The sequence below is a fragment of the Dasypus novemcinctus genome, unplaced genomic scaffold (assembly GCF_030445035.2).
Source record: "Dasypus novemcinctus isolate mDasNov1 unplaced genomic scaffold, mDasNov1.1.hap2 scaffold_174, whole genome shotgun sequence".
NCBI lineage: Eukaryota > Metazoa > Chordata > Mammalia > Cingulata > Dasypodidae > Dasypus > Dasypus novemcinctus.
The window spans coordinates 269,588-282,807 of record NW_026688162.1 but is presented as its reverse complement, the minus strand read 5'-3'; the positions used below and the strand labels follow the sequence as shown (position 1 = coordinate 282,807).

The 13,220-nt window shown below is 63.9% G+C and overlaps 1 protein-coding gene across 2 annotated transcripts in view; it reads left to right on the top strand.

The window, feature by feature from the left end:
* Positions 1-110: 110 nt before the first annotated feature.
* Positions 111-13,220, top strand: part of CUNH19orf44 (chromosome unknown C19orf44 homolog) — a 22,498-nt gene continuing 9,388 nt past the window's right edge. For both annotated transcript variants that reach the window (XM_058292638.2, XM_058292637.2), the window contains exons 1-2: positions 111-197; positions 12,453-13,122. In XM_058292638.2, the coding sequence (XP_058148621.1) occupies positions 175-197; positions 12,453-13,122 (693 nt within the window). In that variant the 5' untranslated portion in view covers positions 111-174. The remainder of the gene's footprint in view (positions 198-12,452; positions 13,123-13,220) is intronic.

Genomic DNA, 13,220 nt, shown 5'->3' with positions numbered 1-13,220 from the left:
ATTGTGACCTGCGGCGCCATTGGCTCCGCCCCCGGAACTACCGCTCCCATGACGCCCCGCGATTATGACCCCGCCGCGCGGTGCGCGCCGGGAGCTGTAGTCGCGGCCCCGCCGTGGGGCGCTGTTGCCCGGGGCAACGGGGCCCTCCGGCCTCCGCGCCGGGCCGCGACCACCATGGAGGGACGGCGCGGGCGCAGGTGTGCGGGGCCGGCGGGCGGGCTCCCGGGGGCGCGCGCGGGGGCCGCGCCGGGCGGGCGGGCGTCCCGGGCCTCGGTTTCCCGGGCCGGGGCCCGCCTGCGAGCGAGGTCCGAGGCTGGGGGGCGCCGGCGCTTGAGGTGGCGCGGGGGGCGCCGGGATGCTCGGAGTTCGGGGGGCTTGATTTCCACCGCCTTGATTGAGGGGTGATGCACGTACCGCACAGTTCGCCCGTTTCAAGGAGCGGCTTTTGGGCCCTCCGCGGAGTGGGGGACCCTCGCCCCAGCTTTGGAGGATCCACGTCACCCCGGGGGACCCCCTCTTGCCCCTTTGCCGTCCATCCCCCCGGGGGACCCCCTCCTGCCCCTTTGCCGTCCATCCCCCCGGGGGACCCCCTCCTGCCCCTCTGCCGTCCATCCCCCCGGGGGACCCCCTCCTGCCCCTTTGCCGTCCATCCCCCCGGGGGACCCCCTCCTGCCCCTTTGCCGTCCATCCCCCCGGGGGACCCCCTCCTGCCCCTTTGCCGTCCATCCCCCCGGGGGACCCCCTCCTGCCCCTCTGCCGTCCATCCCCCCGGGGGACCCCCTCCTGCCCCTTTGCCGTCCATCCCCCCGGGGGACCCCCTCCTGCCCCTCTGCCGTCCATCCCCCCGGGGGACCCCCTCCTGCCCCTTTGCCGTCCATCCCCCCGGGGGACCCCCTCCTGCCCCTTTGCCGTCCATCCCCCCGGGGGACCCCCTCCTGCCCCTTTGCCGTCCATCCCCCCGGGGACCCCCTCCTGCCCCTCTGCTGTCCATCCCCCCCGGGGGGACCCCCCTCCTGCCCCTTTGCCGTCCATCTCCCCCGGGGGACCCCCTCCTGCCCCTCTGCGGTCCATCCCCCCGGGGGACCCCCTCCTGCCCCTCTGCCGTCCATCCCCCCGGGGGACCCCCTCCTGCCCCTTTGCCGTCCATCTCCCCGGGGGGACCCCCTCCTGCCCCTTTGCCGTCCATCCCCCCGGGGGACCCCCTCCTGCCCCTTTGCCGTCCATCCCCCCGGGGGACCCCCTCCTGCCCCTCTGCCGTCCATCCCCCCGGGGGACCCCCTCCTGCCCCTCTGCCGTCCATCTCCCCCGGGGGACCCTCTCCTGCCCCTCTGCGGTCCTTCCCCCGGGGGACCCTCTCCTGCCCCTCTGCGGTCCTTCCCCCTGGGGGGACCCCCTCCTGCCCCTCTGCGGTCCATCTCCCCCGGGGGACCCTCTCCTGCCCCTTTGCCGTCCATCCCCCAGGGGGACCCTCTCCTGCCCCTCTGCGGTCCTTCCCCCCGGGGGGACCCCCTCCTGCCCCTTTGCCGTCCATCCCCCCGGGGGACCCCCTCCTGCCCCTTTGCCGTCCATCCCCCCGGGGGAACCCCTCCTGCCCCTCTGTGGTCCATCCCCCCGGGGGACCCCCTCCTGCCCCTTTGCCGTCCATCTCCCCCGGGGGACCCCCTCCTGCCCCTCTGCGGTCCATCCCCCCGGGGGACCCCCACCTGCCCCTTTGCCGTCCATCTCCCCGGGGGGACCCCCTCCTGCCCCTCTGCGGTCCATCCCCCTGGGGGGACCCCCTCCTGCCCCTCTGCTGTCCATCCCCCCGGGGGACCCCCTCCTGCCCCTCTGCGGTCCATCCCCCTGGGGGGACCCCCTCCTGCCCCTCTGCTGTCCATCCCCCCCGGGGGGACCCCCTCCTGCCCCTCTGCGGTCCATCCCCCCGGGGGACCCCCTCCTGCCCCTTTGCCATCCATCTCCCCCGGGGGGACCCCCTCCTGCCCCTTTGCCGTCCATCGCCCCCGGACCCCTCCTGCCCCTTTGCCATCCATCTCCCCCGGGGGGACCCCCTCCTGCCCCTTTGCCGTCCATCGCCCCCGGACCCCTCCTGCCCCTTTGCCGTCCATCCCCCGGGGGACCCCCTCCTGCCCCTTTGCCGTCCATCCCCCCGGGGGACCCCCTCCTGCCCCTCTGCCGTCCATCCCCCCGGGGGACCCCCTCCTGCCCCTTTGCCGTCCATCTCCCCGGGGGGACCCCCTCCTGCCCCTTTGCCGTCCATCCCCCCGGGGGACCCCCTCCTGCCCCTTTGCCGTCCATCCCCCCGGGGGACCCCCTCCTGCCCCTCTGCCGTCCATCCCCCCGGGGGACCCCCTCCTGCCCCTCTGCTGTCCATCCCCCCGGGGGACCCCCTCCTGCCCCTTTGCCGTCCATCCCCCCCGGGGGACCCCCCTCCTGCCCCTCTGCGGTCCATCCCCCCGGGGGACCCCCTCCTGCCCCTTTGCCGTCCATCCCCCCCGGGGGACCCCCTCCTGCCCCTCTGCGGTCCATCCCCCCGGGGGACCCCCTCCTGCCCCTTTGCCGTCCATCCCCCCGGGGGACCCCCTCCTGCCCCTTTGCCGTCCATCCCCCCGGGGACCCCCTCCTGCCCCTCTGCGGTCCATCCCCCCGGGGGGACCCCCTCCTGCCCCTTTGCCGTCCATCGCTCCCGGGGGGACCCCCTCCTGCCCCTTTGCCGTCCATCCTCCCCGGGGGTCCCCCTCCTGCCCCCAGCGCCTGGCCACCGCGGACTCGCTCTTGTCACGCGGGTTTCCTTGTCCTGGGCGTTTCGCGGTGGTGGAATCGGCCAATACGCGGTCTTTGGCAGCCTGGCCTGATGCGCTGGAGATTCGTGCCCGCTGTGGCGTCTCCTCATTTTGATTCCTGAATGATAGTCTCTCGTCTGGGTGCCACAGCGTGGCGTCCGTTCACCAGTGGATTTTACACGTGAGCTGTTTCCACTCCTCGAGTTTTAGGAACAGTTGCCGTTGGGAGCGCTTGTGTGCGGACCTTTGGGTGGGCCTAACTTGTCATTTATCTCAGGCAGGTACCTCGGGGGGGCATTGCTGGGCAGGAAGCTAGGGGCAGAATTGCTGGGCAGGTAGCTAGGGGCGGCATTGCTGGGCAGGTAGCTAGGGGCGGCATTGCTGGGCAGGTAGCTAGGGGTGGCATTGCTGGGAGGTAGCTAGGGGCGGCATTGCTGGGCAGGTAGCTAGGGGCGGCATTGCTGGGCAGGTAGCTAGGGGCGGCATTGCTGGGAGGTAGCTAGGGGTGGAATTGCTGGGCAGGAAGCTAGGGGCGGCATTGCTGGGAGGTAGCTAGGGGCGGCATTGCTGGGCAGGTAGCTAGGGGCGGCATTGCTGGGCAGGTACCTCAGGGTGGAATTGCTGGGAGGTAGCTAGGGGTGGCATTGCTGGGCAGGTACCTCAGGGTGGAATTGCTGGGAGGTAGCTAGGGGTGGAATAGGAGGGCAGGTACTCAGGAGTGGAATTGCTGGGCAGGTAGCTAGGGGCGGCATTGCTGGGCAGGTAGCTAGGGGTGGCATTGCTGGGCAGGTAGCTAGGGGTGGCATTGCTGGGCAGGTAGCTAGGGGTGGCATTGCTGGGCAGGTAGCTAGGGGCGGCATTGCTGGGAGGTAGCTAGGGGTGGAATTGCTGGGCAGGAAGCTAGGGGCGGCATTGCTGGGAGGTAGCTAGGGGCGGCATTGCTGGGCAGGTAGCTAGGGGCGGCATTGCTGGGCAGATACCTCAGGGTGGAATTGCTGGGAGGTAGCTAGGGGTGGCATTGCTGGGCAGGTACCTCAGGGTGGAATTGCTGGGAGGTAGCTAGGGGTGGAATAGGAGGGCAGGTACCCAGGAGTGGAATTGCTGGGCAGGTAGCTAGGGGTGGCATTGCTGGGCAGGTAGCTAGGGGTGGCATTGCTGGGCAGGTAGCTAGGGGTGGCATTGCTGGGCAGGTACCTCAGGGTGGAATTGCTGGGAGGTAGCTAAGGGTGGAATAGGAGGGCAGGTACCCAGGAGTGGAATTGCTGGGCAGGTAGCTAGGGGCAGAATCGCTGGGCAGGTAGCTAGGGGTGGCATTGCTGGGCAGGTAGCTAGGGGTGGCATTGCTGGGCAGGTAGCTAGGGGTGGAATTGCTGGGCAGGTACCTCAGGGTGGAATTGCTGGGAGGTAGCTAAGGGTGGAATAGGAGGGCAGGTACCCAGGAGTGGAATTGCTGGGCAGGTAGCTAGGGGCAGAATCGCTGGGCAGGTAGCTAGGGGTGGCATTGCTGGGCAGGTAGCTAGGGGTGGCATTGCTGGGCAGGTAGCTAGGGGTGGAATTGCTGGGCAGGTAGCTGGGAGTGGCATTGCTGGGCAGGTAGCTAGGGGTGGAATTGCTGGGAGGTAGCTAGGGGTGGAATTGCTGGGCAGGTAGCTAGGGGCGGAATTGCTGGGAGGTAGCTAGGGGTGGAATAGGAGGGCAGGTACCCAGGAGTGGAATTGCTGGGCAGGTAGCTAGGGGCGGCATTGCTGGGAGGTAGCTAGGGGTGGCATTGCTGGGAGGTAGCTAGGGGCGGCATTGCTGGGAGGTAGCTAGGGGTGGCATTGCTGGGCAGGTAGCTAGGGGCGGCATTGCTGGGAGGTAGCTAGGGGCGGCATTGCTGGGAGGTAGCTAGGGGTGGAATAGGAGGGCAGGTACCCAGGAGTGGAGTTGCTGGGCAGGTAGCTAGGGGCAGAATTGCTGGGCACGTTGCTGGGCAGGTAGCTAGGGGCGGCATTGCTGGGAGGTAGCTAGGGGTGGAATTGGAGAGCAGGTACCCAGGAGTGGAATTGCTGGGCAGGTAGCTAGGGGCAGAATTGCTGGGCATGTTGCTGGGCAGGTAGCTAGGGGTGGAATTGCTGGGAGGTAGCTAGGGGCGGAATAGGAGGGCAGGTACCCTGGGGTGGAATTGCTGGGCAGGTAGCTAGGGGTGGAATTGGAGAGCAGGTACCCAGGGGTGGAATTGCTGGGCAAGTAGCTAGGAGTGGAATTGCTGGGAGGTAGCTAGGGGTGGAATTGCTGGGCAAGTAGCTAGGAGTGGAACTGGATGGCAGTTACCTAGAAATGGAATTGGAGGGCAGGTAGCTAGGGGTGGAATTGGAGGGCAGGTACCCAGGAGTGGAATTGCTAGGCAGGTAGCTAGGGGTGGAATTGCTGGGCAGGTAGCTAGGAGTGGAACTGGAGGGCAGGTAGCTAGAAATGGAATTGGAGGGCAGGTAGCTAGGGGTGGAATTGCCAGTCAGGTACCTAGGGGTGGAATTGCCTGGTCCTTGGGTAACCCCAGGTTTAAATTGTTGGGGAACTGCCAGTCTGTTTTCTAAAGCAATAGCTGCACCCTTTTACCTTCCCCTGAGTGGTGTATGAGCGCTCTTAGTCACACTGTCATCTTTTTTTTTTTAAAGATTTGTTTTATTTTATTACTCTCCCCTTCCACCCCCCTCCCCCCGCCTCCATTGTCTGCTCTCTCGTGTCCATTTGCTGTGTGTTCTTCTGTGTCTGCTTTCATTCTTGGCCGCACTGGGAATCTGTGTCTCTTTTTGTTGCGTCATCTTGCTGTGTCAGCTCTCCGTGTGTGCGGCGCCATTCCTGGGCAGGCTGCGCTTTCTTTCACGCTGGGCGGCTCTCCTTACGGGGCACACTCCTTGCGCATGGGGCTCCCCTACGTGGGGGACACCCCTGCGTGGCACAGCACTCCTTGCGCGCATCAGCACTGTGCATGGGCCAGCTCACCACGCAGGCCAGAAGGCCTGGGGTTTGAACCCTGGACCTCCTATATGGTAGGTGGACGCTCTATCCGTTGAGCCACGTCCGCTTCCGTCACATGTCTTTCTGAATCTAGCCATCTTGGTGGTTGGTCTTGAACATGATGGGTGTTTCCCTGAGAGCTAGTGACGGTGCCCGTCGTTTTGTGTGCTCATTGGCCACTTGTGTCATCTTTTTGTGTGCATGACGTCTCTGCTGGCATCATTTGCCCATTGGTTGACGTTGTGGCCTGGGGAAACTTTCTGGAGGCCTCCGTGCAGGAGACCTTGATCTGGTTGCGTCCTCGCCTCCTGGACCTCAGCTGCAGAGGCTGATAAAGATAGATGTTGGCTTTCGTCCAGCGCCGTCGACAGCCCACCGCCGGGCCGCAGGCGTCTCCCTCGCACGCTCTTCCGCCCAAAAGCGATCCCGTTTTGCAGGTGGCCCGAACGCCGCCGCGACTGCCACCCCACTTTATCGAGTGCTTCCTCTACGGCCTTGTGGCAATGAATTCCGTTGCCCTGCCTGGGAATGCCATGGCATGATGGCTTAAGTCCCTTTTTTACTGACAAGGGCTTGGAGGCACGGAGCGGCTGGATAACTCGCCCGTGCCACACAGACTGGGAATTCGGGGCTATTTCTGCCGGGTGAGGTTTGCCATTTACTGATGTCCCTGAGGTACCAGGCCTGGTTGAACGCTGCTAACGGAGGCCGATGAAGACAGAGCCGAGCAAGCGGCTCTCTAGGCAGAGGAGCAGACGATCAGCCAAAAGTTAACAGGCCGGTGACAGTGACAATTCCCATCCGTGCTTATGTGGCACCTTCTTTTTTCCAGTTTACCTGTTTTCTTTAGCCAGCATGTAATGCCTGAATACTCAAAAAAGTAGCAAGTGCACGTTTTGCAAAACCTGACTTAAAAGGCCTCTCACAGAAGAGGCTCAAGCGATCTGGCTCCCGTCTACTCTACGGGAGGTCCCGGGTTTCGTTCCCGGGGCCTCCTGGTGAGGGCGAGCTGGCCCGTGTGGAGAGCTGACCCAACAAGAGGACGCAACAAAAAAGAAGTGTAGAGGGAAAGGCAATGAGACACAACAAACCAGGGAGCTGGGGCGGCTCAAGCGACTGAGCGCCACTCTCCCACATCAGAAGTTCTCGGGATCGGTTCGCGGTGCCTCCTAAACAGACAATAAGAGCAGATACAGAAGAATGCACAGCAAGTGGACGCAAAGAGCAGACACCAAGCGCAAGCAGCACGGGGGGGGGGGGAATAAATCAATCTTAAAACAAAAAAGGCCTCTCATAAAAGGGGTTGGGGGAGCGTGGGTGCGGCTCAGTGGTTGAGCACCTGCTTCCCACATCCGAGGTCCTGGGGTCAAACCCCGGTACCTCCTTAATGAAAGGTGGGGGGAGGATCCGTACGAGGGGGCTGTCGTTCATAGGAGAAGTCCTCTCTAAAACCCCAGATTTCTAAGAGAACATCAGTTACTCCCTGCGGCAGTTGGATATTATTTTCGAATCTCCCAAAATGAGAAAAACGTTCTTAGTAAACTGGTCTCTTCCTCTGGGCGTGACCCCTTGACTGTATGAAATCCAAAGGTTTGCCGTTTACCTGCTAAGAGATGAGGGCTTTGATTCGATCCCGTCAGTGGGGCCAGGCGCAGGGTTGAGTCCCCGCCTCCCCGGTGGGCTCCACGGACACTCGCTCGAGAAAGCCCACGGAAGCGTCGAGAACGCTGTCACGTTGGATCCGGGGACCCCGGGGAGAGCTGAGCCATGCCCCCCGATAGCCGGCGGCTGAGTGGCTGAGAAGGCCCGGAAAGAAATGCGGCCTCTGCCAGCCGACGGCTGAGATGGGACGACGCCGGCCCACGGCGCCTTCAGGGAAAGAAGGAAGGAGAGACCAGGCCAACGTCACCCGCCATCTTGCGTCAAGATGCGGCAGCCGACTTGGGGTGAGGTGGTACCTCCCGTGGTACCTTGAGCTGGACTCTAGGGTCTGATAACTGTGCGCCTCTACCCCGAATAAATACCCTTTATAAAAGCCAACAGACTATGGCACTTTGCGTCAGCGCCCCTTTGGCCAGTCCACTCCCTCAAGGTTTCACCAGGCAACCACCGCCCAGCACGATGTCCTAAGCCTCTCTGGGTGGCCTTGAACCTGGCCTCTTAGAATAGGGCTATAAGGTCCCTGCATTACTTGAAGAAAGGGGGCGGGGCAGAGGTTTGGGGACGAGCAGCAGGGGCCCGGGGACCCCTGCGTCCTCGCTGCATAGAAGGAGGCGGCTGTGTCTCCGTGAAGGGACAGGTGACGGGACGGCAAGGCCGTCCCCTCGCTTTCCACCCACGCGTGGACAAACATCTCCGTGGCCACGTGTCGAAGCGAGATGGCGGGCGACGTCTGCGCGGGTCCAGCCTGCCTCTTCCTGCGAAGGCTCTTCCGAGCTCAGCTGCGGGCTGCGGGGCTCGTTTCTTTCCGGGCCTTCTCGGCTGCTCAGGGCTCTGGCCTCTCCAACGCTCAGGCGAAGGGCTCAGGCTCCCCGGGGCCCCAGCGTCGAGTTCTCTCCTCTTCCACCTCTACGGCGCTGTCTCTGTTCCTCTCTGTTCTCCTCCAGGGTCCTCCTTGAGCGAGGGTCTGTTTATCTGGCCCACCAAGGGGTCAGGGACTCAATCCTAATCTCAGCATAATCAAGTGAACATAAAACCTTTCAATCTAACACAACGGAAGGGTCACCATGCCCAGAGAGCAGTTCACAGACATCACCCATCCCTCTTTGGGAACCCGTCGATGCCATCAGACTGCCACCGTCGTCTAATGAGATGGCGGTGAGAGCAGTTTGACATAGTTATAATTCCAAAAGTAGTCACTGGATGATGTTTGTAAACTGGTCTGAACCTGGGCACGATTACGATCAGGGCTTTAATTGGGCCACGTCATGGGGTGTTGCGTCCCCGCCCCTTGTGGGCGGGGGCTCCCAGATACAAGGCAAAGGACAGAGTGGGGGTTTCTGAGGTTGGAGTTTGATGCTGAAGCCTTAAGCTGGAGCCCTGGGAAGTCAGCTCCCAGAGGAGAGAGAAGCCAGACCCTGGAAGGAGGGACCCTGAGGCCAGAGAGAAGCCAGACCCTGGAAGGGGGGACCCTGAGCCCAGAGAGAAGCTGGACCCTGGAAGGAGGGACCCTGAGCCCAGAGAGAAGCCGGACCCTGGAAGGGGGGACCCTGAGCCCAGAGAGAAGCCGGATCCTGGAAGGAGGGACCCTGAGCCCAGAGAGAAGCCGGACCCTGGAAGGAGGGACCCTGAGCCCAGAGAGAAGCTGGACCCTGGAAGGAGGGACCCTGAGCCCAGAGAGAAGCCAGAGCCTGGAAGGAGGGACCCTGAGCCCAGAGAGAAGCCAGACCCTGGAAGGAGGGACCCTGAGCCCAGAGAGAAGCCGGACCCTGGAAGGAGGGACCCTGAGCCCAGAGAGAAGCCGGACCCTGGAAGGGAGGGACCCTGAGCCCAGGGAGAAGCCAGACCCTGGAAGGAGGGACCCTGAGCCCAGAGAGAAGCCGGACCCTGGAAGGGCGGGACCCAGGAAGCCTGAGCCCGCGCAGACGTCGGCCGCCATCCTGCTCCAGCACGTGGAAATCGCCTTTGGGAAGGGAAGTGCCTTGCGCTTTACGCCTGGTAACTTTAAGCTCCTGCCCCAAATAAACGCCGTTTATGAAACCCAACAGGCTTCTGGTGTTCTGCATCAGTGCCCCTTGCGCTAAGACAGCCGCCCTTCCAGGCTGTAACTTAGGCCACGGGAAGTGCTCCGAGGCGCTGATGGGATAACTCAGCTGCTCCCCCCCCCCCGAACACGCAGGAGAGAAGCCCCTGCTCCACGTCCCCAGCTCTGGGGCCAGAAGCCTGAAATCTGCCCCGAGGCCCTGTCCTTGCCGCTTGCTCACCTCTGGGGGTGTCTGGGCCATCTCTGCCTCTGTTGTCACCACAGGCTGACCTGCCCCATCTGCCCAGCATCCCAGGGGCTCCGTTAAAAGCCTGTCCTTGCCTGAGTCGTGAGGGCCCCGCTTCAAAAGGTGTGGAAAGGGAGGCGGGCGTGGCTCAAGGGATAGGGTGTCCCCCTACCACACGGGAGGTCCAGGGTTCAAACCCCGGGCCTCCTGACCCGTGTGGAGCTGGCCCACGTGCAGTGCTGATGCGCGCAAGGAGTGCCCTGCCACGCAGGGGTGTCCCCCGCGTAGGGGAGCCCCACGCGCGAGGAGTGCGCCCGTGAGGAGAGCCGCCCAGTGCGAAAGAAAGTGCAGCCTGCCCAGGATGGCGCCGCCCACACGGAGAGCTGACACAGCAAGATGACGCAACAAAGAGACACAGATTCCCAGTGCCACTGCAAATGCAAGTGGACACAGAAGAACACACAGAGAATGGACACAGAGAGCAGACAACAGGATGGAGGGGAAGGGGAGAAAAATTTAAAATAAATAAAAAGTTAAAAAAAAAAGGCATGGAAAACGTAGCAAGTGAAACGGGGACACCCCAGTGCACACGAGCTGCACGTAGGTTTGTGACGCTGCTGAAAAGCTCGCTTAGTGTGAAAAGACGGGAAACCCACTTATTTTTCAATGGAAAGACACTGGCCACCTACTCGGAATAAAAAAAATATCTGTCGTCTGTCTGCCGTTCACGTTTCACCGGGCACCCTGGCTTGACGTTGGGGCCCAAAACAGTTTTCCAAATGAGCAGGGGAGGGAAGCGCTTTCAGGCCTCGCAGACTTTTTTTTTTGGGTAAGAGGCACACTCGCCTGAGCAAAAACACGGGCAGAGTGTGTCCCAGGAAACGCGGCCACGCATCGCGCCTCCTGTGCCGCACGGGCCGCTGTGCCGGGGACATCACGCCCCAGCCGGGCGCCCCCCTCCTTTGCACAATTACTTGTTTGTTCAGCAGCTTTAGCGAGATACATTCACACCCAGACGATCTATCCAGAGCATATCATCGGGGGCCTCGGGTGCAGTCGCCGTGCTGTGCGTTGATCCCCACAAAAACATTAAAACTGCCTCGTTACTCTGAAAAGCAGAGCCGTGCACGCCCCAGCGCGCCCCCCCAGCCCTCCCTCCTTTGCGCGTGCCCGCGTGCCTCCTCCGCGCTTTGGCAGCTCTCGTGGGCGGGGGTGGGCGCAGGCCCTGCCGCCGTGAATTTCTCGCACAGACCTCTCCCTGCACTGTTTTTTTCAGGAGATTCTGGGGCTTGAGCCCAGGACCTGGTACTTGGGAGGCAGGTGCTCAGCCACGGAGCCACACCTGCTCCCCAGCAAGAGTTGATTTTTTTCATCTCTTTCTGTTTTTAGGAGGTACCGGGAATGGAACCCAGGACCTCGTACGTGGGAAGCAGGCACTCAACCCCTGAGCTACGTCCGCTCCCTAAAGAGAGTTGGGGAAAGCGGATGTGGCTCAACTGATAGGGCGTCCGCCTACCATACGGGGGGTCCGGGGTTCGATACCCAGGGCCTCCTGACCCGTGTGGAGCTGGCCCACGCTCAGTGCTATCGCACGCAAGGAGTGCTGTGCCATGGGGGGGTGTCCCCCCTGTAGGGGAGCCCCACGCGCAAGGAGTGCGCCCCTCAAGGAGAACTGCCCTGCACGGGAAAAGCTCAGCCCGCCCAGGAGTGACACCGCGCACACGGAGAGCTGACACAGCAAGATGACGCAACAAAAAGAAACACAGATTCCCAGTGCCGGTGACAAGAATGCAAGCAGACACAGAAGAACACACAGCGAACGGACACAGAGAGCGGACACCTGGGGGAGAAGGGGAGAGAAATAAATAAAATATGAATCTTTTAAAAAAGGGGGGAGCATCCTTTTAAAAAAGAGTTTTTTCCATTTGTTTGTTTTTAGGAGGCACCGGGGCTCGAACCCGGGACCTAGTACATGGGAGGCAGGTGCTCAACCACCGCACCATCCTTTCTCCTCGTGAGCCTAAGACACGGGCAGGGCCATATCCGCCCCACACCCGAGGGCAGCGCCTGCCTGGCCTCTCCCGGAGTGGCCCCGGGTGGCCCCCCCGGCTGTGGCAGCCTTACCCGGGCCCTGCGTCCTCCCCCATGGCCGTCTGCCGTCCCTCTGCATCTGTGTCCACAGCCCTCTACGAGGACACGGCCCTGTGGCTCCTGTCGGGCCCCACAGGGCGCATTCACCCAGAGGGGGAGCAGAGCCCACATCTCGCCGCAGGCCCACCCCGGGCCCCGGCTCGCGCCCCGGAACCGAAATGGGCTTTTCTCGGGGGGCTGCCGAGCACCCCGACTGCGTCTGCACTCCTCCTGGGAAGTGCACCGCCCAGGACCCCGGAGGAGGAGCCCTGCCCCGGGGGACGGCGGCAGGCGGGGGGCACTGCCGGCCCCGGGGACGTGGGCCTGGCACCGCCACGTGCCAGCCGGGCGACGGCATCTCCCCGCGCCGCTGGGAAGAAACGAGATAATAAACACAAACTCCGGGGCTGCCCGCTGCGCCGTGGCACGCGTCGTCTCGGGCCTGGCATTGAACGACCGCGTCGGGCCTGGTCCACCGCGCGGCGGTCAGCACGGCCAGCCCGCCTAGTGGCCGCGGCCCCTTCGCCATGGAGGGAGCCGCCGGGGAAACTGAGGCCCGTCGGGCCATCAGCCGCGCTCACGCCACGCCGTCTTTCTTTCTCCCTCTCTCCAGATTGGCCCCGGCCAGCAGGACCGGCCACCCCGTGGGCCTCCTCTCCGGCGATTCCAGCGACGTTTCCTCTGACGCTTCCAAACCGGAGGAGACGAGAAACGCGGGGGCCTGCAGGGGTCCCCTCGGCCTGCCGCTGGGGCAGGGCCCAGTTCTGAGAAGACCCCCCACGCGGGCCGAGAGATGCCTGCACCCCAGAGAGCGCCCTGCTGGGCCGTCCCCGGGCGCACCCGCCACCCCGGCCTCCAGGGCCAGGGCCGCCGCCGCGCTCTCCAGGCTGGCCCGCTTGGAGTCCAGGATCCTGCGGCGCCGGGCGCGCGGGGCCTCGCCCGCCTCCAGCCCGGGCGACAGCGCCCCGGAGGGCGCCGCCGGAACTTTCCAGAAACACGCCCGCGAGGTTGCGGAGCCCGAGAGCGACGGGCACGGCGGGCGGGCCAGCCGGTTCCTGAAGAAGAAGGAGCCGCCCGCTGCCCGCGCGGGGACGGAGAGGAACGTTCCAACACCCAGACCGAAGGAACCTGCCAGAACGCCCGACTCCCCGGACAGCGACGAGGAGGAGATGAAAGTGCTGCTGGGAAGCCCGACGGCGTCGTCGAGCGAGAAGGAAGCCCCGGCACATCGGGGTTCTGCCGGCAGCCACGCCAGTGCGCGGGCGCCAGCGGGACGGTTCTCGGTAAGGCGCACTTTTCCCTCGTCGATTTTTTATTTTTAGGTACCAGGGGCCGGGGATTGAACCCGGGACCTCGGATGCGGGAAGCCGGCGCTCAACCA